Consider the following 25,625-nt stretch of genomic DNA (forward strand, 5'->3'; position numbering starts at 1 on the left):
ACTTAAGACAATGGAATATTCCCACAGGAAAACGGCAATGATGTCATAGTCATTGTCAAAGGCATGACGTAAGTCCTAGACTTGCCAGTTTAGCAGTGAACCAGCTCAGCTTTGAATTCCAACACCAGTTTTCCCTTTCTGAAGGTCACTTACACTCTGCAACTTCAGGCCCTCACCTGTATGCTAAGGACCATCTTAGCTACTATGGATGAAGATCCTGGCCTATCGTACACAAGCAGACGAGCTTTCAGAAAAAAAAACCAAGTGTTGAGATTCAGGGCTGTGTTGAGATTCGAATGGTTCTTGTGACAGCTCAACTTCTATTTTAGTGCAGAAACTGACATAGCCAATATGCAAATAAACGGGTGCGACTGTGTTCCAAAGTACTTTATGTATGCCTGGTAAAGTCTGGATTTTATGTCACATTCAAATGCTACAAAATCTTATTTTTGACTGTTTTCCAGTGCTTTTCTAAGTGTGGAGACCATCCCTAGCCCCAACCAAGGCATCAGGCAAGTCTAGCCTGTGAGCTGACGTTTGCTGGCTCTTGTAGGAGACACTCAGTAATTACTGGTTTTCTGCTTTTGAGAGAACAGCAGGTTGTGAGCCGGGCAGGGGATAATTACTTCTGAGAGAGTAAAGGGCTGTCAACTTGGATTTTTTTCTTCTTTTTTCCAAATAATTTGTAAGGTCAGCTTCATATTTCAATGATAAAGTGATCGACACAAGTCTCTGGAATCTTGGAGTCTGCATACATGTGTGTGTTTGTCTTTGGGGGAACACGTATGTGCACGAGTCCTGTATACATCTGTGTGCATGAAAAAAAACACAAGCTCAGACGTCATTCTTCTGGTGTTCAGTGCTGTCTGTCTTTGGGGGTTTGTTTGTTTTTGTTTCGATGAGGTTTCTCAGCAGCCTAAAACTTGTCAGGTATGCTAGGACGGCCAGTGAGTCGCAGGGTATATGTCAGTCTCCACCTCCCCAGCACAGGGATTGGAAGCACTTGTCACCACACCACAGCCTTTTGATGTGGACTCTGGGGCTTGAACTCAGATACTCACATTTGCAAGGTAAGCGCTTTCTTTACCTGCTCTTTAAATGCCACACTGATTTTTCTCTCTGTAGACTTGTGATGACTTAAATAAGAATGGCCCCTGTAGGCTCTTATGTCTGAATTCTTGGTCTGCACTTGGTGGAACTGTTGGGAAAGGATTGGGAAATGTGGCCTTGGAGCAGGAGGTGTGTCACTGAGTGTGGACTTTGATGTTTTAAAAGCCCACATCAGGCCAGGCCCAGTCTCTCTCCACACCTCCTGGTTGTGGGTAAGGCAAGCTCTCAGCACTGCTCTAGTACCACGCCTCCCACCTGCTACCGTGCTCCTCACCGTGATGGTCTTAGATTCACCTCTGAAATTGCTAGTAATCTTCCAATTAAATGATTTCTTTTGGAAGTTCCCTTGGAAGCTGTAATATATACACTGAGGACGTGGTACAGACCCACGTTGGCCCTATAATCGCTGCTTAGGTCTCTGCGAATTCATAGGAGCTTTGCTCATGTTGACTTAAAGGGTCTTGTTTTCTTGGTGTCTCCTCTGACTCCTACACTCTTTCTACCCCCTCTTCCACAGGGTTCCCTGAGCTCTAAAGGGACAGATTTGATGGAGGCGTTGCATTTAGGGTTCAGTGTTTCAAGGTGTCTCCCTCTTGGCATATTATCTGCCTGTGGGTCTCTGTATTTGTTCCCATCTGCTGTAGGAGGAAGCATCTCTGATGACGGCTGAGCAAGGCAGTGATCTATGAGTATAGCAGAATGTCATTACGAGTTATTTTAATCACTACACAGTCTTCAATTTTTATACCAGTATTATTTGGTTTCACCCTAGGTCCTTGGGCTATATAGTCAAAGTTTCTTGGTCAACTAAGTTTCACCTTAGAAGAGAGGGATTATTTCCGAAGTTCTTATAGGTACTTTAAATTGCAATATTTGAGCCAGGCCTTGAAGGATCAGTCACACAGGTATAGATCTGGGGTGAGAAGGGGCAGTTGAATATGTGAGACAAGACATGGCATTCTCTAGAGCAAACAGGGAAGGGCACAGGAGCAGAGGCAAGGGAGAGCAGTTTGGAGTTAGCTACAGCCAGACTGACCTCAGTCCTTTGGATATTAAAACTGAGAAAATTTGATTCTTTCCCAAAGGCAACATGGAATACCATACAGAAGAGTTAAAAAAAAAAAAAAAACAAGAAAAAGAGAATGTAAGTAATGATGAATAGTTAGTATAGAGAAGACTAAACCAAAACAAAACCCACCTTTTGAAAATAAGGAAAAGAGATGCTGGATAGATGAGTTCGTGATAACCAGCACAGGCTGCTGTTCCGGAAGTCCTTTCTTTCAGTTCCCAGCACACACATGGTGGTTCACGGGCATCTGGAACTCTAGTTCCAGGGAATCGAACACCCTCTTTTGGCCTCTGAGGGCACTGCATGCATACATACAGGCAAAAAAGCCACACACCTAAAATTAATTTTAAAAACTTTAAAGAAAAGCACTGCCCCTCTAACCTCAGCACTCTGGAGGCAGCTTCAGGTGGATTTCTGTTAGTTCGAGGCCAGCTGGTTGTACAAAGCATACTCCAGTACATCTAGGGATCTTACAGAGTCTGTCTCAGAAAAGGAAAAACAGGAAAGCCATCCCCATCGTTTCCAGAAAATCTGTTGGTAATGTTAGGGGTATTTCCTCCGATTCCTTATGTGTGTGTAATTAATGTAAAATTAATATATAAATGAGTATGTTTATATATTAATAATGTTGATTGTATACTATTAATTTTATTGATTATACTTATAAATATATACATTTTATAGATATATTTTATTATAAGGGGATATGTAGTTCTTTTTGAAACAACAGGATTGTGTTTGAAAGGAAATAAACATATTATTAACATTTTCATATAATTTTCAGGTTGTATTTTTGTGTGTGGCTTGTTTATGGGCATGCAATGCTATTAATAACTATCTCCACCTACATCATGTCTGGACTATGTCTAGTGATAACTGTGTGGACTCTTTGGTGGCTTTGATGTGGGCATTTTTATTGCCAATGATTTATGATGTGGAAACAAAAGCTATAAAGAAGTTAGATAACTTTAGAAAAGGCATAAGGACAGTGATGACAATGAACTTGTTTCTCTGAACGTTGAGTTCTCAAGTGCCTATAAGTGTTTTTTGTTTGTTGTTGTTGTTGCTGCTGAATTTGTAGTAGGGTTAGCTTTCATCTCTCAGGGCATGGTACTTCTTTCATAACTGGACTTTGGGGCCTTGGATAAGCTCTTTGATGGTGTTTTGGCTTGGGAGACTTCATATATTTCGTTGTTTCCTTCTAGAACACTCTTAGCCTAGCACTGGCTGGCCTTCCCTTTAAAGTGATCTCTTAAGCCGTCTTGTTGAACCTCCTCATGCTTCCTTACTATTTGAATTATAGAAACTGTAATGTCAAGTATATTCAGTTTGACTTTATTCCTTAGATATTTGTATTCTACTGTAGTGTCAGGTGCATAGCCTCATAGTAGGATACAGAAGGCCGGAGATGTAGTTTAGATGGTAGAGTGCTTGCCCAGGATACAGGAAACCTTGGGTCCCAGCCCCACAACCACAGAAACTGAGCATGGTAGCACATGCCTAGATCGTGGTCATCCTTGCTTGCATTAGTGAGCTGGAGATCAACCTGGGCTATATAAGATCCAGGCTCAAAAACCAACAGTGGCAACCAATGGTCAATATTTAGTAACCAAATGCAATGTGTTAAATGTATCTTTTGTTATCATAGCTTGTAATTCTCCTTGGTTACATCCATGCCAAACCACCCATTTGGTTTCCTCATGAATATCTTTGCAAAAGGACTCTAACAGTTTCCATCTTTGTCTGATATTAAATCCCTGTTTCTATTTTTTAGAGTCGTGCTCCAATTTCTGCTAAACTTGTGGCCAACATGCTGTCAGTTGCTGGGGCCGATCACATCATCACCATGGACCTGCATGCCTCTCAGATCCAGGTACCAGCATTGTCTTTCTGCCCATGGTCAGGTCCTAGTTCTCTGTACTTAATTTTGAAAGGTTTAAGAGTTTGCACAGCTATTCTCTGGGCTGTTTGTCTTTCCTGTTTTTGCTGCCATCCCTGTCACACCTTTCCTCCAACTCCTTTTGGAGGAGCAAGGAATACCTTTCATGTGCTTTGCGATTCCACCTAAACATCTGTAAGATAGTTAAAATGATAGCACTGTAGTATGCACTGTGTGTATTTGTGTGCACTTGTGTGTGCATACACATGAAGGCAAGGGGTCAACACCGGATGTTCTCTGCTATCACTCTCCATCTTGTTTTTTATGACGGGATCTTTCACTGGACCCAGAGCTCATCAATTCTGATAGATTGGCTAACCAATGAGCTCCAGGGCTCTTCCCGCCTCTGCTTCCCCAGCACTGCTGCTATAGGATATGCACTATCATGGCCAGCTGTTTTATGGTTTCTGGGGATTCCAATTCAGGACATGATGCTTGTACAACAAGTACTTTACACATCTACGCTCTGAGCCATCTCCCCAGTCCTGCCATACACATTTTTAAGTTCTTCATACCTTCCTTCTTCTATCATTAAAACAGGTCACATTTCACAGTGCCTGCTTATGGTATGTAATGACTGTGAAGTATTTGATTTGTGGTAAGTGCTAGGACTACAGCAATGACAAAAAGCCACCTGCTTTCCCCTCTGCCCTGCAGTGCTGTTCTTTCCCTTGGTGCACTGACCATCACATAAATATCGGAGCATGCCCAGAAAAGGGATGGACCAAAAGATGGCTTGTAACATCTCTACCGTTAGATTTAATTCTGTTACAATTAGCCAAAGGGAGAGAGTTATATAAAGGTAACATTTGGATAAGTAATTCAAATATGATTTAGAGATAGCAGTTATCTTTTTAAAAAAATCTTTTTTTTTCTTTTAAAAAACCTTTATCCAATTATGCTGCCTATGTTCCTTTCCTCCTGGGGCCTGGTGTGCAGTAGCAGCAAATAGCAGCCTACTTGGGACGCTGCTTGTATGGGTTTCTCTAAGAGACCACAGAAACAGAATTTTCTGCTAGATAGTCGTGTCTCTTTTCTCATGCTGTCTCTAGTTTAGACTTCAGATAGGTATATGGAGCACGCTTGAGAAGCTCCAGAGCACAGTAGCCAGGCCATCATGTTGATCTGTACAAACCTGCAGAAAAAGGAACGTGATTGAGACCCTGCACAATCAAGTTCAAGGTCCCCTGACTGCCAGAAAATCCACATCTCAAAGAATTGAGACTTCACCAAGTTTAATGCAGATGAGTTGGAAGGCATAGTAGCTGAGAAGCAGCTTTTCCCCAGTGAATGTGGGCCAGATACATCTCCAGTCATGGTCCCTTAGACATGAGATAGGCCCTGTACTCCTGAGGGTTTCCACTGTGCTGAACCACTGACACCACCAACCATGTACTCTAATAAACCTCATACTCAATCCGAAAACAAGCCTGCAAAGTGACATTGATTTCTCTCCTTAGGGATTCTTTGATATCCCTGTGGATAATTTATATGCAGAGCCTGCAGTTCTTCAATGGATTCGGGAGAACATCACTGAATGGAGAAACTGTATTATTGTTTCCCCCGATGCTGGAGGAGCCAAAAGGTACCACGCAAGCGATGCCATGCAGATTTCTGTCTCAACCTGCTGCTTCCCTGCTTTCTGTATTTCTCTGTGTCTTAAGTTAGAAGGCCTGCTTTGTGTCCTGGAGACATAGTTCGCTGCTTTAAGCTATTGCCCTGCAAGCTTGACGGCTGGAGTTGACTCTGCAGAACTTACATAAATGCTGGGTGTGTTTAATGATCTGCCTCTGAGTTCAGCCTCGGAATGCAGAGAGAGGGGAATCCCCAGAGCTGTCTGACTGGCTTGGGCTTGAATTGAGAGACACTGCCTCAATGAAGAAGATAAAAGAACACTCAAGGAACATTTCTGACATTAGCCTGGGACCTCCATGTATGTGTACACACCACACAAAACTACATGAAGAACATTTTATAAAAGTGCTCTCTCTCTCTCTCTCTCTCTCTCTCTCTCTCTCTCTCTCTCTCTCTCTCTGTGTGTGTGTGTGTGTGTGTGTGTGTGTGTGTGTGTATGTGTGTTGCTGAAGACAGATAGTACTCAATGCCTCATAGATGGTAAGCAAGTACCATTGAGCTATATCCCTTTCCCCAGGAAGCTTGCTTTTAATTATATAACACTCTATCCTATAAATGAGCCACTAAATAGGCCTTAGGCTTTGCCTAGCACAGAAGCCCGTCACTCTCTCCACATTTCACAGCATTTATGAAAATACAATGAACACATATATACTCTCTATCAAAAGGGTTTTAGTTAACAGTTGACTGAATTAGTCCTTTTTTATTGATTGTTATTGAGCTCTACACTTTTCTCTGCTCCCCTCCCTGCCTCTCCCCTCCCCTTCAACCCTCCCTCAGGGTCCCCACGCTCCCAGTTTACTCAGGAGATCTTGTCTTTTTCTACTTCCCATGTAGATTAGATCTATGTATGTCTCTTCTAAACCCCAACACATGACTAGAGTAGCCAGAATAGAACCCGAAATAGAATTGCAGAGAAATGTATGTCTGAGGAGCAACAAGAGTGGGAAATAGCTACTGCCTGCCCGTATACAGATGGTGCTGGGGGCTGTACTTGGGTGGCCTGGCGGGTAGGACTGAGATGGGAAAGGGCAGTCAGCTTGGCCTCTCCCACCTATGCAGGGATCTCCATAAAGCAGGGTGCTGAAAGCCAGACCCAGGCCAATAAGCAGAGCCTTTGGATAAGGGAGAAAGTAGCCACCCACGAGAAATCCAGCCCCAAGCCTATGCCACAGGCAGGTGAATGCAGCGTCTCCCTGGGGTACCCGACTCCCTGGGCTAAGAAAATTAATGCAAACGTTAGTCCCAGGCTGTAGCAGCCCTAAGGAGAAAGTTTGAGTTGGTCAAGGAGCAGTTACTGAACAATGTGACCTGCCGTCTGATTATCTAAAGCCAGCTAGCCCTGAGGGCCTGATGTGCCTGGACTCAGTTGTGTATAGCCTTCAGGCACAGCCAGCCAGTGCTTAGGTGCTAGAATGATTGTCAAATGAGCAAGTTCACGGACAAGCTAGCCAGCGCCATCATGGCAGCCTAAGAAAGTAGTACTGAGTGGCCAAGTCAATCAGCTCCATGGACGAGCTTCCAGGAATGTGTGAGCCATTAGAGCGCGCGGGGATGAGGTTGCAACAAGAATAAGTAAGAAGGTAGTGCTGCTCGGACACACTGCTTACTGCAAAGTGAAGCTAAACACCCTGAACCTTGCAGAACTTACCAGCCGCTCTCTGGGAAGATAAAACATGGCAAAAGTCTATTGCCAAAGTAGGGAAAGGTAGGAGAGACCTCTACCCACCAGCTAAAGTAAAGAGGCCCAGAAATGTGAGTCTAGTGTTGGAATCCAGGGTCAAGAATCGCCATTGGACTTCTGAAGGACTCAAAAGTGCAATGACCTTAGGTGTGGCCCAGTGGTGGAACATTGCTAGGCATGCCCATTGCCCCGGGTTCCATCCACAGCACTACACGGACACACTGGAGTACACACACATATGCACACACATGCGCACACACACACATGCATGCAGCTTCTCCCCAGTGTTGATATCTTCATCCACCTACAGCCCAGCCACAGACCTAGAATGACACTTAGGAACTTAGGAATGGCCTACAAAGCAGTCTCAGGGCCCATCCAGTACAGTGTAGGCCCTGATTCTCAGGAGAGCACAATTGTGCTCACAACTGGTGTCCAGTAGCCACTTTGGTTCCCTGCACAAAAGAGGAGAAGGAAAGAGGGCCAGTTACTCGAGAGGGACCTCTGACACTGGCCGGAAGTGCCTCTGCACAGGAAGGAGATACATAAAAGTCAGCAGCAGTTAGGGTAGCTAACCCCCAGCTAGGCATGGGTTGGGCTTGGTACCCAGAGCATGATGGGACCAATTGTGACCTTGGTCAATACGTTGAGGTTTGCCTGGGTCTTTTTAGCAGTGTGAGTGACTTTGCAGCGTCATTTCTCCTGGAAATGCTTGCAGTTGCTATGGAAGCTTCCCAAAGTCACGAGGTAGAATATCTATTCACATCTGTCAGATCCCTCCTAGGCCAAAGGGTCCAGGAGTATTAGATACCTTGGGTTATAATATCAGGTGCAGGTTGGAATTCATATGCCTATAGCTCCCCATGTAAATATAAAGCTAAGTGCTTTTCAGTATATTCTCATATTTGTGCAATTGCCACCATTGTCCATCCCTAGGATACTTCCATCACATCAAGAGGAAAGAAACCCCATGCCCATTGGCAGTTGCCAGCCATGTCCCTGACTCAGCCTCTAGCTATACCAGCTCACCTGCCTGGGACTGCACTCAGAGACATTTTCATGTCAATTGATCATGCAGTAACTGACCATCTTGTCTAGCATTAAGAACAAAATAGAACTTTGGTCCAAGTAAAGTCTAAAGAATAATAGATTCCCTGGAGTTCTTTTGGCCTTTTCCTTTTTCTTATCACAACTATCTCTATGTACAGACAAAAATAGCATTCATGCTTTCAGAAAGACAAATTGAAGTAGGGACAAGGGAGATGGCCCAGCAGCTACAGGTACCTGCATCGAAGCCTGACTAGCAGAGTTTGATACCTGGGAGCCTCGTGGTAGGAGGAGAGACCTGACTTCCGCAACTTAGTATTTGATGGCCACACTTTTGCCCTGGTATTTAGACATGTTCACACACACACACATACACACGCACACACACATACATGCACACACGTACACGCACACAAGCGCACAGTAGTAAAAATATTAAAAGAAATTGAAGAATCGTACAAAAAGTGACTCGGCTTTGCTAAGCACTGCTGTTCTTTCTGATGTTAGGATAGTGTGCAAACACAGATGGCCCCTTTTTCATAAACACAGCAGATAATGCGCTACGGTTTGAGCATGGAACGGTTCCCACAGCCTCCTGTGGCTGCACACTTGCTCCGCAGCTGCTTGGCGAGGTACAGTGTGGCTAGAAGTGGGTCACTGTGGGGTGGGCCCTGTAGTTTATAGCCCTGATCAGCTTCTTCTTGGTTCTCTGCTTCCTGTTCCCCTAAGATGTGGCAAATATGAGCCACCTGCTCCTGCCACCAAGAAGCTGCCTCCTCCCAGCCACTTCCCACCATGATGGGCTTCATTTCCTCAAACAATGAGCCCAAGTGAAGCCTCTCCTCTCTGCGTTTCTTTTCTTTTGGGTGTTTGAACACCAGTAAAAGTAGCGTAGATGCTGTGCACACTTCGCCACTGAGATTTTTAAAAGACGTACTTGCTATAGTTTAGCAGTAATCTCATGGTTATGTAACAGAGGTCCTTGATCATTTTTTTAAGGGAGGAAGGATCTGGTCTGGCTTGTGATTTGAAGGTACAGCCTATCATGGCCAGGGTGGCAGCAGCTAGTCACATTGTATTCTTGGTCATAGAGCAGGCATAAATAAATGCTGGTTCCTAATATTCCTTCTCTGTTTATTCAGTGCAAGAAACCATTCCAGGGTGTAGTACTGCCTGCATTCAGTTACGTGGTTGTTTTTACAGCTATATAATAGTCCCTTGTGTATGTGTGCGTGTGTCCTCATTTCTGTGATTTCTTGCCACTCACTCATACATAGGCCCTGTAGTTTGTGTAGTCCAGAGGCAGCAGACTTGCTTTGACATTTTATATACTTGTCTAAGTAAGGTAGATTCTTAGAAATAGAACTGCCAATCCAAAGGGGCAAGGCATTTGTGTTTTGGTGGACAATGCCAAAAGTAGCTCTTTCAGAATGATATTCTGGATGGCATTATCCAGTATGGCTGCCAGTATCTTGGTACCCGGCTCTGCTCACATAGCACATGATTAGTTTCAGTTAACATATCAGGCAGGTTACCTGTGGTATTTCTTCCTGTGAGCTCAGGTTGTTAGGCGCGAGGTCCAGCATCCTTTCTGGCATGACGGGTTTTCCATGAGTGCTGGTGTTTTCTTGCGGAGACTCTGACCTGTGGATTGGCAAAGGTAGGAAATCCCAGCTCTGCTTTTCATGAGTGTCTCGGCCATTTTCTCAGAATTTTAATGTCCTCCCCCTTTTATATTCGTATTCCCTGAAGAACCTGGAAAACCATCTTACAGTCCTGCTTTCTTCACATTCTGTCTTCTAGACTTATGAAGCACTTGGCTTTCTCCTAAAATGTTTCTTCTCTTGCAATTTTAGATATTTTAAAGGCCTCTTTTTCTCTTTTTAATGTTCTGATTTTTCTTGCATTTGACATTTATTGGGAAATAAAAAGTAAAATAAAAGTCCAATTCCCCCTCTCCTCCACCAGCTATCTAGTCATTCAAGAACTATTAAAACACCCATCCTCTCTCTACTGGTTTGAAACAACATCTTTTATTATATGCCAAGTTCCTCTATCTACTTGCTGGTTCCTACTTTGAAAAATCACAGAAGAGGACTTGGGAGATGTGCAGTGGGTAAAGCGTTCTTTCTGCTCAAGCGTTAGGACTTGCATTGAAGTTCCCCAAAGCCAGGCATGACCCCATACCCCTGTAACCTTAGCATGTGAGGGGAAGAGACAGAATGATCACTGGCGCTTGCTAATTGCCAGTCGAGCTCCAGGTTCAGTGAGAGACCCTGCCTCAAAATATAAGGTAGGAACTGATAGTCAAGAAATTTGGTGGCTTTCTCTAGCCTCTAGACATATGTACCTACAACACGGGTGCGTAGGTATACTGCATCACACATGCAGAGACAGGCAGACAGACAGAAATACAGAGACTAGACCAGAGTAAGTAAGTGAGCAAGTTTAAAATGCTCTTTTGTGTGCGACTCCTCGGAACACTCTCTTCTAGCCACCCCTGCTCCCTCTGCTGGGAAAGACTGGCTTTTTAAGGGTATACATGTAGGAATTTGTGTCACCTCCTTTTTCTTTACCTTAAGTGTCTTCTATACTTCTTTGTCATCGTCCTATTTTGGAATGAGGTATTCTCCGACTGACAGTCCTGCTGGAACACCCTGGCAGGTAGTATGTGATCTATACAGTGGATATCTTTGGTTTCTTTTGCTTAACGCAAAAAGTCATATTTCACTAGAAAAAAATATCATCTTATCATCTATCTGGGAAATCTAAGACTGATGTTTTAGAAAAAACTTTGGGGTGACATCTTTTTAAGTAAAGCTTTGTCTTGCCACAGGAGGTCACTCTTGGGTAGTCTTTGAAGCTTAATTGAACTGATGAGGAACATAGACCAATAAGAAAGAAGCAACCCTATAGTAAATATATATACACACGTGTGTGTGTGTGTGTGTGTGTGTGTGTGTGTGTGTGTGTGTGTAGCAGCTAACTATAAAGTGATGTGGGAAGTGAATGAAACTGGTTTCTTAATATATAAACTTTTTCTTATTATGCTCTTTGCTCATATGCTATAAAAATTTAAGAGCTGGAAAGAAAAAATTATATATAACTGTCTTATAACATTAGGGACACCAGTAGGAAAAATTTGGTGTATTAGATGTCCTGAGAAGTCATATTCACACACAAAGAGAAAAGAGTGGAAACCAAAATCACACATAGGGACCTGGCAATAGTAGTGAAATGGCTTAGCAGATCAAGATGCTTGCGACACAAGCCTAATGACCCGAGTTCAATCCCCAGAATCCACCACTTACAAGAGTTGTCCTCTGACTTCCATGGGCATAGAGTGGTCTGGGCATCCTGCACTCACACCCCCATTCTACTAATAAATAACATTTAAATCATAATGTGTAGATGGAGAGATTGCTCAGTGAGCAGAGTGCTCGCTGTCTAAGCATGTTGCCCTGAATCTGTACCCCCAGCATCAACAGAAATGCTTAGGTGTGGCAGTGTGTGTCTCTAACACCAATGAGGCAGAGACACACAGATTCCAAGGCTTTGCTGGTCAGGCGGTCTAACCAAAGCAGTGAACTCACTCCAGGTTCAGTGGGAGACCCTATGTGCAGTCATAATGTGGAGAGTGACAGAGGAAGACACCCAGCACCAACCTCTGACCTCCCCACAGCCATGCACCAATCAAACCTAATGTCTATTTTCTTCCCATCTAAGATTTCTGGGATACCTCACTTCTGAGAAGCACATGTTAGTCTCCAGTGTGTATATGGAATTAGGTCCATGCAGCTGTCTCAGGAAATGGTAATTTTACAGTGACCCAGGGGATTGGTGGCCAGAATCTATCCCTTTCTCTTATGCTACATGAACCAGCAAGTAACTGATGTGGCCGGAGCTTTTACCCAGGTCAGATGTCCAAGCGCCTCAGTGCCAAGAGCCACATAGTTCATCTTTCTTTCCCTGGCCTCTGTGCCTTTGTACATGCCTGTTTGCAGGGGGATTATGATCTTCAGCCTCGACTTCATGGACTTAGAACCTGAGCCACAAATGGTAGTGTCTCCCATTGCAGTGCTGCAGACCAGGGCCCTTCCCGTTCCTCAAAATAAATACGAATTCTTTGGTATCTACCTTTTACATAATCTGCCCAAGTACCTTTTTTTGAAAAACAAAAACAAAAATGCTGTCTGATGTTCTAAGAGACCTCCTTTCCCTAATCCAAGTTTAAAAGGTTTAACATGAAATTGGCATCTATGTAGTATATACTTGAAGATGATTATGGGGCAAAATTTTTTTTGCCTGCCTTCAAATTACAGGTTTCTTCTTTCAATTAACTGTTAAAGCAAGGAAGCTGTTGGTAGACAGACACCTTCAGAAGGAAGGATGTCTGCTCGAATGACTAGAGTTTTGACTCCTACTGTGGATTTTTAGAGTTGAGCTTTCAGGTTGTATAGTTTGAACATATCTTCATGCTGCCTTCACTGCGGAAGTACAATTTTGGTGTCTGTAGACTCATAGCCTGACTTCATGGTGGATGCTGAGAATTTGACTGCTAATCCGACAGCTGTTCCTTTCTATGGGACCTCTTTCATCTCTTTTAAGATGTCTGGTCTTCTGTTCATGAAATTGCTTGGGAATTCTTTCATTGCATTTAGTGGTCAAAGTAGCATGTCTTCTAGTCATTCTGGAAAATTCTCAGGCATTGTTTTTTATTTTTTTTAAGTGGTGTGTGTGTGTGTGTGTGTGTGTGTGTGTGTGTGTGTGTGTGTGGCCAGAGGTCAGCCTTGGGTGTCATTCTGTAGCAGCTATCTGCTTGTTTTTTGTTTTGTTTTGTTTTGAGATGGGCTTTTTCACTCTGACCTGGAGTTCCCAGATAGTCAACCTGGCTGGCCAGTGAGTGCCAGGGATCCTCCTATCTCTACATCCTCCAGAACTGGAATAAGAAGCACACATGACCACATCCAACTTTTAGGCAGATGCTGGGGCTTCAACTCGGGTCTCTGTGTATACCTGGCAAGTGCTTTACCAGCTATGACATCCCTCTGGTCTCTTTTTTTTCTCTTGACAGACTACAGCTACTCCTGCCATATTGTCACTCTGCCATTCGTGACTTTGAGCTCGTGAACTTTCTCTTTCTCTTTTTGTGTTACATTCTGAACTATAACTTCATCTCATCTTTAATCTACTCTATATTAGATATTTTCATTTTGTTAGCCACTGTGTTTTAAATTTCAATAAAGTTTAAATGTATTTTCTATTTCTCAACTTTCTATTTTCTCAAGTCTTGATTGAACATTCTTCATTACCCTTTTATTATTATCCAGGTATCCATTTTATTTCTTTAAAACATGAAACAATTCCTTTAGCCTTTTTTTCAACTAATTCCAGTGGTTCATTCTTTGGACTTAATGTTTCATTTACAACTGTTTCTGGCTTCCAGTTTGGGTGTCTTATTATCCTTGGATGTCTTATGTCCACTTTTTTTTTTTTATCAGAAAAGTTTCTTTGTAATCCCTTGGAGAACTATCCCAAATTATCACTTTAATTTCAACTCTCTGCTTGAGGGTTTTTGCTACATAATAATGGGAACTGAAATAAGCAACCATCAGGATAGTGGAAATGTGGTATGTTCTAGTGGAGATAGTGGAATGTTCTAGAAAAAACTGTCCTTCACCCAGAATTAGAAACAAGGCAGGGTAAATATCCTTCCCATTGACTGGGGTAGCAGGACAGGATTTATTGGTTGCTATTCTGGATGGAATATTAAAAAGATATCTTCAATCCCCCTGCTTCCTAAGTTGGGGTCTATTTGTTTTAGTACCTCCATTTTTAATGTGAATTGTCTTGTGACTGATTATTATTTTAAAATTATAATAGGAGGACCTTTATCACATTGTATTTATGCATTGTTTTAAAAGAAGTTTCATCATCAAAGTGTGTTTTTCACAGACGAATCCAAAATCCCGTGACCTCATTCACTGTTCCTGTCTTCCCTTTCTCTTTCTCTTGTGTACTCATGTTCTCCTGAGTTAGCAACAATGAACAACCATGTTGGATGGGAGAGGAAGTAGATTTAGGCAGGCATGGCCACCCTTCTGACATTATAAAACCTATTGTCATGTAGAAAGTTTACACCTGAGCATCTTGCAATTGCAGTTTATTTTTAAATCGTGTTTTTTATTGTTTGCCAATTCTATACGTGCATATGTGTTTTGATCAATCCTCACTCCCGTCACCTCCAATTCCTGCCCTATTTCCTCCACCACATTCTCCTCCCAACTTCATGTGCTCTATTAAAAAAATATCTCAAGTTGGAGAGATGGCTTCGATGTTAAGAACACTGGTTACTGTTCTAGAGGACCCAGGTTCTTTTCCCAGCACCCACACGGTAATTCACAACCATCTATAACAGTGTAAGGAGATACAGCACCCTCTCCTGGACTCCATAGGCACTGGATACACACGGTACATCAGGCAAACATCCATATGTATAAAACAAAAATCAATAAGTCTTCTTTTTAAATCTCGGGTTTTGAGCAAGTCCACAATTTTGTGTTGGGCCATATTCATCGTTGTCCTTGGCAGCATGCAGCCTACCAACTTGAGGTTGAGCACAGTTGGACAGGGTCTCATTTTATGAAGCCCTTCCTCAGAAGCCTACAAATCGCCTGAATATGCTAACAAAGCCTTCTGTCCCGACCTTGGCTCCAGAAACCAAGCAAATAATTAAGTGCTTGTCTTAAGTTTTGCCTGTGAGTTTTAAATGGACTCCCAGCTCCTAACAAATTGACTAGCAGTTTCTTAACCAGCAGTCTTATCCAGGTGCCAGGGGGCTCTGACATTCATGACAAGCAACCGCAGAGGCAGACTTCAGCAGCAGCACGCTTTCCCACGTGGACTGCGTGGTGTATAATCTCGACTATGCTTGCCGTCACCAGTGTGACCTAACGCTTTGCATTATCTTAAGGGTGGCTGCTTGCTGAGTTCCTCAAATATGTTTTACAAATACAGATTTTATTTTTTCCCGTGCTGGCTATGGAACTTGGGGGGCTCACATATGCTAGTGAACAGTCTATGGCAGGGTTTCTCACTGAGGGCCTGCCTGGAGTGCACAAAATAGGCTAGCATGACTGGCCAACAAGACCCAGGGATCTGCACATTTCTGCCTCCCAAAAGCTAAGCTCACAAGCATGAGTTCTAGGAATTGAACTGGGGTTCTTAATTCTTCCAAGGCAAACAATTTACAGTTGAGCTATTTCCCCAGCCGAGGGCCCAGCTGTAAATCCCTAGGTGGGCTGTGTTGCCATGTTCGTTTCCGTCTTTCCACAGGGTTACATCAATTGCGGACAGGCTGAATGTGGAATTTGCTTTGATTCACAAAGAGAGAAAGAAAGCAAATGAAGTGGACCGGATGGTTCTGGTGGGCGATGTGAAGGACCGTGTGGCTATCCTGGTCGACGACATGGCTGACACTTGCGGTACCATCTGCCATGCTGCCGATAAGTACGTGGGTTGGTTCAGCAAAGACAAGAAAACATCTCCTTCACAAAAATACATATAAAATTGTATTTTATTTGTTTATTTGTGTGTGTGTTTACACGTATGCATGCTTGTACGCACGAGTCGAGGAGGTATGCATGCTATGGTCCAGTCGTGGAGGTCAGAAGACAATCTTTGTGAGTCAGTTCTCCCTTTCCACTATGAGTCACAGGGATTGAACTCAGCTTGTCCGGCTTGGTGGCAAATGCATTTACCCATGAGGCATGTAATATTTGAAACTGAGCCTATGTTTCTTAATTGTTGCCGATGACTTGGCAGTAGAGTTTTAAGCCTCGGGAGACTCTGGGCTCATTTTTTTCTCAGTCCTCTTTTCCCCCTGTAAGAAAAACAAACACCACCAGCAACAAACATCCATGGGCATTTTTATTTTCTAGATTGGACTTGCAGGTCATTTTTGTAAAGGATCAGAGAATGTGCTTCCCTAGAAATCAGGTCCAGCAAGACAGAGGTTTTATTTGCTTGTTTGTACCGTTTCTGCTTTCAGCTCAACCTTTGGGCTAGTCTCATTGCTCATGGGGCTTTCCAAAGGCTGTGCGTGGCAGAGTGGGAGCCCCCCAACTCCTTTGCCACACATGGCTGTGGAATACAATTTGAGACGCTTGATTACATGTCACATGTATTTTGCACTATTGGTTAAAATCAGTGGTTCTCAGCACAGGACAGTTTTCCCCTAAAGATATCATTGCTTGTCACAATTAAACACATGGGAATGTTGGTAGTGTATGAATCAGGGGTGCTACTGAACTTTCCCATGATGGACAAGATGGCCACCATGACAAGAATTATATAGCTCCAAATGCCAGGGCTGATGATCCTTGATTTAATGGAACTCAGAGCATTTTACTAACATACACAATTAAAAGATCATAGTATGGCCAAATAAATGCAAATGGATTTTTGTTTCATTTTTATAGGGTAGACTTTTCACTAATAAATTTGAGACAATATACAGTGTTTTAAGAATATTGGAGTATTTTTGGACACTTAATTCTTTTGAGACAGGACTTTGCTCGGTAGCTCTGGCTTGTTTTTAACTCACAGTCTTCCTGTCTTGGCCTCTCTAGTGTTAGGGTTACAGGGATGCAATGCCACTAGGAACTTTTTTTCTTCTGTTTTGCAGGTTGCTCTCAGCTGGTGCCACCAAAGTTTATGCTATCCTTACCCACGGAATCTTCTCTGGGCCAGCTATTTCCAGAATAAATAATGCTGCCTTTGAAGCCGTTGTTGTCACCAACACAATCCCACAAGAGGACAAAATGAAACACTGCTCCAAGATTCAGGTACTGTCTACCCTCCAGGCAGAACCATGCAGCAAGGTACCTGCTTCAGACCCTTAAAATAGTAGCCAGCTTTCTGTTTGCTAAGACAGAGGCTAAGAGAGACTGAAGCTTCTCATCACAGCGGGCTAGCCAGTCATATTAGATCCCTGAGAAAGGCGAGGATCAAGAGGTCAATGGTCACTACTTGGAAATAGCAAAGAAAAAGGAAGGAAGGAAGGAAGGAAGGAAGGAAGGAAGGAAGGAAGGAAGGAAGGAAGGAAGGAAGGAAGGAAGGAAGGAAGGAAGGAAGGAAGGAAGGAAGGAAGGAAGGAAGGAAGGAAGGAAGGAAGGAAGGAAGGAAGGAAGGAAGGAAGGAAGGAAGGAAGGAAGGAAGGAAGGAAGGAAGGAAGGAAGGAAGGAAGGAAGGAAGGAAGGAAGGAAGGAAGGAAGGAAGGAAGGAAGGAAGGAAGGAAGGAAGGAAGGAAGGAAGGAAGGAAGGAAGGAAGGAAGGAAGGAAGGAAGGAAGGAAGGAAGGAAGGAAGGAAGGAAGGAAGGAAGGAAGGAAGGAAGGAAGGAAGGAAGGAAGGAAGGAAGGAAGGAAGGAAGGAAGGAAGGAAGGAAGGAAGGAAGGAAGGAAGGAAGGAAGGAAGGAAGGAAGGAAGGAAGGAAGGAAGGAAGGAAGGAAGGAAGGAAGGAAGGAAGAAGGAAGGAAGGAAGGAAGGAAGGAAGGAAGGAAGGAAGGAAGGAAGGAAGGAAGGAAGGAAGGAAGGAAGGAAGGAAGGAAGGAAGGAAGGAAGGAAGGAAAGAAATGGAAGAGAGAAAAAGAGACCGGGGCTGCAATGCTGTAGGTGGAGTGCTTACATAGCATGGCTGAGTCTAGGGGTTCCAGCCCCAGCACCCAATACAGTAGTCATGGTGGCACTTACCTGTAATCCCTGTGCTCGAGAAGGTAGGTGCAAGAAGATCAAGTACTCGTGGTCATCTTCAAATTCAAAGCCATCCTAAAAGGGATGAGACAGTATCTCAAACAAGGATTTTAACCGGAAACGGGAAACGATCTATGTATGGTACTTGGAAGGTAGAAGCAGGAGTACTGCGAGGAGACTACCCCAAGCTGCATGCAATCTTGTCTCACAAACCAACAAAAAAGTAACAAATAGCACCCATGAGATGGCTCAGTAGGTAGAAGGAGAGAAACAGAAGAAGTAGCAAACAAAGAGAATCACAATATAAAACAGGAAGAGCAATGAGGAAGTAGCTTGATGTAGCACTTGCCTGGACTGCCCAACCCTGAACAACAAGGTTAAACATAGAATGACTTTGTAGCATGCGTCATTCCTACATATATAGTCCACTAAAAATGGGGTGGGGGAGGCAGCAGGCTATACTAAGTATATTTGGGGAACTACTTTTTCAGGTCCCTTCTGACTATATATATGCCCATAGGTACCAGACAAAAGTTGTTATTTGAACACAAGGAGATAAGCTTGAAAATTGTCAGAGTAGTGGGTCCCTTACATTTTTATGTGTGATTAGTGTAGTGTAGTAACTGCGGCCCAAAGGCCAAATCTAGCCTACCTCTGTATTTTAAATAAAGTTTTATTGACACATACTCATGTTTCATTCCTGTGTTGCCCATGACTGCCTTTGCACCACAATGCAGAATTGAGTGTTTGGTACACAGATAACCCCAAACTCTTAACCTTCTAATATTTTTCAGGAAAAGTAGTTTGCTGACCCCCCAAGTTAAAATGATCATGGTTGTGCTTTTATCATGACAGACACTCAATGTTTTTAGCAATTCTTGGGGTCAGGGAGATGGCTCAGTAGGTAAGCACTTACTGCACAAATCTGGAGATCTGAGCTCTATCCCTGGTACCCACTCAAAGGTGGATGGAGAAAAGCTGACTCCACAAAGTTGTCTTCTGACCTCCACGTGCATGTCATGGCACATGTGTGCTAACCCCCCCATACACACTCACACATGCACACACTGATAATAATAATAACAACAGCAACAGATGAAAGAGTTCTAAAAATCATATTGGGCTGGCATTCCAAATTGAAGTATAGTCAAGTAGAAAGATAGGTAGTGTAAGATTTGCTTTATAATATTTTATGAAAAACATTGCCATGTTTTAAAAATTGGTACTGGGATTATAGTAAAGACTTAAGAAATAAAATGAAAGTTGCAACTTTAAAAAATTATAGCCACTATCTTTTCTAACTAGGAAAAAACCTCTCCCGATGAAGAAAGAAAACTAGTTTGTAAATAACCAGTGTCCCAAAAAGGGACCATCTGTGGGTAACAGCAGCCCTGAGTATCAATACTGAAAATCTTCCCAGGAACTGAGAGTAGTCACCTCCACTGGCTGTGATGTCTTTAAAGCTAAACTCTACAAACAACTGAAGATTTTTCAGTGTGGACACTCCCAAAGAAATGGCCAGAGGAGGTTTAACCAAAGCATACCACATGGGTGCTGGAGAAAACATTCTTAGGCTTTCTGCCTTTTCAGCTTTTAAAGAAATCGAACTCACTCCTGCCTTTTGTGTTTTGTGTTTTCTCCTTGCTATTCAGGTGATTGATATTTCAATGATCCTGGCCGAGGCCATTCGAAGAACCCACAATGGGGAGTCTGTGTCCTACTTGTTCAGCCACGTACCACTGTAGTCCCATGGGATACGGAAGGTGGAGCAAGCCTCCTCCTGCGTCTCACTGTCTTTGTCTGCCTGCTGTTTTAGCGTTAGGACTCAGCAATTCTAGGATGATCACTGGCAAAAGCATCCGATCTATGTACACTCTAAGATTCCTTGTCTCCCTTTCTAATGTTCAAGACTACTGCTTTTCTGTTTTGTGGGGGCAGGGGAAGGTGGTGGTTATTTGGTCTTTAAGTGAACCATTGTCGATGAGAACTAGTCTTTTCCCTCATTCTTTTTTAGGACGTTGGGGCAGCGATTTTTAAGCCTAAAATCCTATGGTGGAAATTTGTCCTATATATATTTTCAGGTTGCCAAAGGTGACTTCAAATGAAAGCCTTCTGTGTAAATAGATCCTGATAATGCCTGTGGACATTAGGGTACAATCCTAAATACCCTTTCCTTTGGAGGGAACCTCAGAAAATTTATACTGTCATGCATTTTGAATACTTTTTTGCTTTTTAGGAAAACCTGATAGCTGGGTTTATTTTATTATTGCCCTTAATTGGGATTGGATTTTATTGAGCCTAAGATGGTCACTGACATATTGACTTTTCTTAGTAAACATTATACGTATTGAAGACAATATAAGGCTCTATCACTTTTAATTTTCACTTTGAGCATATGTCACAACCGTCAACTTACCTGAAACTCCCAAAATTATGATGAGGATATAGTCAGTGAGTTCATGATCACATCGATGTGCACCTTTGTTTATCCCAGAGGAATTATTCTTTATGATGCACCTCATGTCCTGTCTATCATCTTATTCCCAGACGTCGTCATTTTAGCGCTAGCCTATACTTTGCATTTTTCACGATAATTTCTTGGCATAGTTATCCACCAAAAGAAAAACTTCTGGAAATCCCCTCACATTTTTTAGACTGATTATTATTTTTGCTTTTCACATACATAAAACAGGGAAGTTTTAAGAGTGCCACCAAATGTATTTATTCAAGCACTGTTTAGTGAGCTTGGATGAAGTGTTCTTTGGCCTTTGTAAGCAGAAGTACTAAATCTCTAATTACTGATTACCATCTCTAAGGCTGTAAAATGTAGAGATAAGAGAGGCCTGAAAAACAATGGATACAAGAGTAAATAGTTGTTCCCTTAGGAGCATCTTTAAAAACTGGTCCAAATAGCATCGTGAAGGAGAATTTCACTGAGGGTTGCGTTCTTGACAAAATTCTCTTTTAGCGATGTGTGGAGGCTCATACCTTTAAACTGAAGCAGGAAGATTAACACAAGTTTGAGGCCAGCCTCGGCTACATAGTGAGTGCCAGCTCAACCTGGGCTAGACTTGAGCCCATGTGTTAGGAAATAAAAACAAACAAAAAGGCAGTCCCCTGTAGCATCATTTAAAGTGGCAGAGGTCACCCATTGACTGACTGATTATATGTATATTGGCAGACAACCTGCCAAATTTCCCTGCCCCCAAAGAAGATAATTTGCTTGAGTACCTAAAGATTCAGAATGCTAAACAATCTCTCCCCCTTGGTAAATCTTAAAACTGGTAGATAAATTTCTAGCCCTAAATTTTGAGGGTAGAAAAATCCTAGCCATCTGAGTAACACACTGGGCCAGCACTCTAGAATATCAAACTCCAGGGCAGCAGAAGTCAAATCAATGTTAAAAGTATCATTTATGTTAATACGGAGACTGGCATTTTGACAATACCTTATTTGTAACTGTTTAGAAGAAAGTGGTCCCATCACCTGGGATACTCAGCTCTGTGATACATACTGTCTGTAAAGTCTTGGCTAGACAAGTGTTAAAGTCCTGTTTGACGCTATGCAATTGTTAGTTTTGATAAGTATGTGATGTCTGTATTTCGTGGGGGTTTATGCCTGTGCTGAATGAAGACATTCCAGTGCACATCCACATGGAGACAGCTTAATGTATGTGTGCACATGTCTCAAAGCGTTGGCATGACAAAAGTCCATTGGTCATCATTTTATCTAAGATATTCAAAGCTTAAGGATGTATTCAGTAGATTTTACAATAATGATTGTCAAACGTAAATCCCCTATAGCCAAACCTGCGTGGCTGACCTCGGAAATGAGAACGGATGTTTTCTGGCTTTACTTGGCCCCAAGTTAGTGTATCCAGAGAACCACTGAATACACTGAGGAGCTGATTAGACTGGAATGAGCCTTATACAGTGGAGACAGAGACTTTGAATAGTTGACAGTTTCAGTTGGACCAAAGTGACAAAGGCTGTTTCCTGAGCAGTCTAAACCCAGGACGCTCCTGATTCTTGCTGTTTGTGGTAAGGAAACGTAAGGGGAAAATCACCAACAGATCAGCTTCGTCTGGCTCTATGGAAAGGGCCAAAAGGGGGAGCCAGAAAAACAGGAATATACCAAAGTTGTTTAGCCTCCAGCTAAAATTTTCCTCCTCACCTGGTAGATGTTCATAGGCTAACTTTCCTTCGTGAGCTACAATGTCGACGACTAAGTTCAGGAATACATTCTTTGCAGTGCTTGCTCTGGTGTTAGAGACTAGAGAATCTTGAGATCCTGTGACGTTTACTAAGACATTTCAATAAAATCCTGCTGACTACTTGGTTTCATAGTTTGTGTCATTATTTTGGAATCATTTGCTTTTTGAGGAAGTGACCTGTTGATGAAGTCACTGAAAATGTTTGTTACCATGTTACTAAGACCCGGTTTGCAAAACTAAAGGAAAGCCAGAAGTTAATTAAATGTACTCCTCGCCATTTTGACGCCTCTGCCGTGTGAAGGCCTCATAGTGATCATTCTACATAGTAAATCTCCAATTGAAGACCAAGATTGCTGAGATGGGATGGGAGGTGCCACCAAGCAACCAGAGTTCAATCCCTGGGGCTCGCATGGTAGAAGGAGAGAATTGTCCACTGATCACCACATGCAAACTGTGGCATGCAGACGTCCATCTCCCCTCCCACACACACACACACACACAGACCCATAAATCACTATAGCGTGTTCTGCATCTAAGCAGTGAAATTCAGTAGTATCCATCTGAATTTGGATCAAGTGGTCTAAACAAGTACAAGCTACATAGAAGTTGTTCGTGTGCGTTGGGTATAAGACAGGAAGAAGCGAGATAGTCATGAGTTCAGCCTTAAGGGGGGCACAACCTCCTTGCCCCCTATTGTGAAAAGAGTAAGTACATGTTCTTTGCACATGCCTGTCTGAGTCACAGGGAGCACTGGGGCAAGAGCAAGTAGATGCATGTGGGAATCGCTCTAAAGTGGGCTCCAGAAATAGCACCTAGGGATGACTGCCTCATAGCCATCGAGATGCTGCTCCACTGGGGTCTGGTAGAAGCTGGTTGTGCCCCAGCCCTCCACCACAGGCCCATCAAAAGTAGAGTTGAAAGTGGTGCCCAGTTGAGTTCTGTGACCGAAAACTAAGCCAGCTGAATTCATTTTCAATTTTAAAAGCATGATAAAATGGGAAATGAGAATGCCCCAAAATGGAAAGCAGTGGGAAGTGCCCTCATTCGGGAGCGTGGCAATCCTGACATACTGTAAGCACATTGTGACCTCACCATAAATTCCTGCACTTCTGCGAGACTTAAATGTCTCTGCAAAACTCATGTAAGAGAAGATGGTTACTGTACCAGACCTTTTCTTTTCGGCCACCAACGAGCTCCCAAATTATGACATGAAGATTTATTATTAGTTTTAAATGCTTGGCCTTAGCTCTTATTTTACTGTTTCTTTTTATCTACTTTTGTCTCGGGACTTTTTACTTTTTTCCCTTCTCTGTATCTCTTACTTTCCTGCTGTCTTCATGTCTGGTTGGTGGCTGCCTGACTTCTGGTCCCAGGCATGTCGCTTTCTCCCTCTCTTCTCCTTTCTTTTTTTTTTCTTTCTCTGCCTAAATTTATCCTGTTCTCTTTGCCCAGCAGCCCCGCCTATCACTCACTCTCTCGCCTAGCTATTGACCATTCAGCTCTTAGGCAGGCAAGGTGGAATAGATGCAGCTCATCTTTATATAATTAAGCAGATGCAGCAGAAACAAATGTAACACACCTTTACATAGTTAAGGTAATAGTCCACAGCATAAACAGAAGTAACATATCTTTGCCTAGTTAAAATAATATTCCACAACAGGTTGCCAGCTGCAGCAATTTTATCATTCTACATTTACCTGAAATAGTTGGGCTCATTGCTGACTATGGTTCCAATTAGGCAATGATAGAAAGTTGCTTCTCAAATAAATAAACGGAAAAAAAAAACAAAAAAAAAGAAAGAAAGTTGCTTCTTCATCTTCCTCAATTAAACTCACTTTAGTTTGCCTAGGACTTTTTCTCAGTCTTAGAACTGGAAGTCTGAGCAGGGCAGTGGCGGTGCATGTCTTGAATCCCAGCACTTGTGGAGGGGAGGGCAGAGGCAGACAAATCTCTGTGAGTTCGCAAAAAAAAAAAAAAAAAAAAAAAAAACAAAACAAAAAACAAAAAAAAAAGGGATGAAGAGGGAGGGGAGAGGTAGGGAAGGGAGCAGATAAAAATCAATAAGAAAAAAAAAGAAAAAGAAGTGGGAATATGTTATCTCTGGAAACTTCAATCCTGAGCAACCAGGAACAACCATAGTTCCTTCTAAAGCCAGAAATGATGGAGTCCCAGTGCTGTTTTTCAGAGATGGAAGTACATGTAACTGATGTAGATGGAAGCTGGGGGGATTTGAAAGTGGCTCGGGGCATTGGTTGGAGGAGAACATGTGTGCACAGCACATGCACTAGGCTGTCAGATGCACAGTTACAAGGGGTGTGAGTGTGTACGTGCATGACTCAAAGTGAAGCAGAAGCCTGAGGAGAGCAAACTGTCTCCTATGTATGCACGGCTCAGTAGTAGGCATTTGTAGTGGTTTGAATGAGAACAGCCCCCAAAGACTTACATATTTGAAAGTTTGGTCCCCTGTTGGAAGAGGTGTGTCACTGGGGGTGGGCTGATATTCTCAGTTAGCTTGTCTTCTCTCTCTCTCTCTCTCTCTCTCTCTCTCTCTCTCTCTCTCTCTCTCTCTCTCTCTCTCTCTCTCTCCCCCCCCCTACTAGTCCATGTTAGCTTGTTCTCACCCACCCCCGCCTTCTTAAGTCACTTCTTCTTAAGTCACCTTGCTCATGATGTCTCGTCACAGTAATAAAACAGTAACCAAGACAGCACTCAGTGATCGTATTTTTAAAAAAAAATTCCAAGACAAGAAATGTAATAAATGATCAATATTAGCAATGACTAAAAGGGTGATTTATATCCAAACAAATACTTGTTCTAGAACTTTTTCTTTCTTAGCAGATTATACTTTTTAATGCCATTTGATATTCTAAAAGTACAGACTGTTTAGTTAGTAGGTGTTTGCCTAACATGCACAAAGCCCTGGGTTCGAGCACTTTAACCACACAATCAAGTGCAATGGGACATGGAAAATGCTTGTAACCACAGCACTTAGGAGGCTAGTAAGAAGGTTAAGTTCAAGGTCATTTTTTGTTAAATAGTAAGTTTGAGGTAAGCCTGTACTACATGAAATCCTGTCTCAAAAAAAAAAAATCTAATGCCACGGTATTTAGAACTGTAGCATTCTTTAAAAGAAAAAAAAATCTACACAGCCAGTTTCAGGACAGCCAGGGTTGCAAA

At 42.7% G+C, this 25,625-nt stretch overlaps 1 protein-coding gene and 1 pseudogene across 2 annotated transcripts in view; both read left to right on the forward strand.

Moving 5' to 3' along the window:
- The window catches only part of LOC121444432 (ribose-phosphate pyrophosphokinase 2), a 36,759-nt gene extending 14,191 nt beyond the window's left edge, over nucleotides 1–22,568 (forward strand). For both annotated transcript variants that reach the window (XM_041646243.1, XM_041646244.1), the window contains exons 3-7: nucleotides 3,954–4,052; nucleotides 5,579–5,703; nucleotides 15,820–15,993; nucleotides 17,171–17,330; nucleotides 19,888–22,568. In XM_041646243.1, the coding sequence (XP_041502177.1) occupies nucleotides 3,954–4,052; nucleotides 5,579–5,703; nucleotides 15,820–15,993; nucleotides 17,171–17,330; nucleotides 19,888–19,980 (651 nt within the window). In that variant the 3' untranslated portion in view covers nucleotides 19,981–22,568. The remainder of the gene's footprint in view (nucleotides 1–3,953; nucleotides 4,053–5,578; nucleotides 5,704–15,819; nucleotides 15,994–17,170; nucleotides 17,331–19,887) is intronic.
- On the forward strand, nucleotides 5,005–5,126 carry LOC121444444 (annotated as a pseudogene).
- Nucleotides 22,569–25,625: the final 3,057 nt, after the last annotated feature.

Source organism: Microtus oregoni, unplaced genomic scaffold (assembly GCF_018167655.1).
Source record: "Microtus oregoni isolate MIOR12 unplaced genomic scaffold, Mior012 000124F_ref0000388, whole genome shotgun sequence".
Classification (NCBI taxonomy): Eukaryota; Metazoa; Chordata; class Mammalia; order Rodentia; family Cricetidae; genus Microtus; species Microtus oregoni.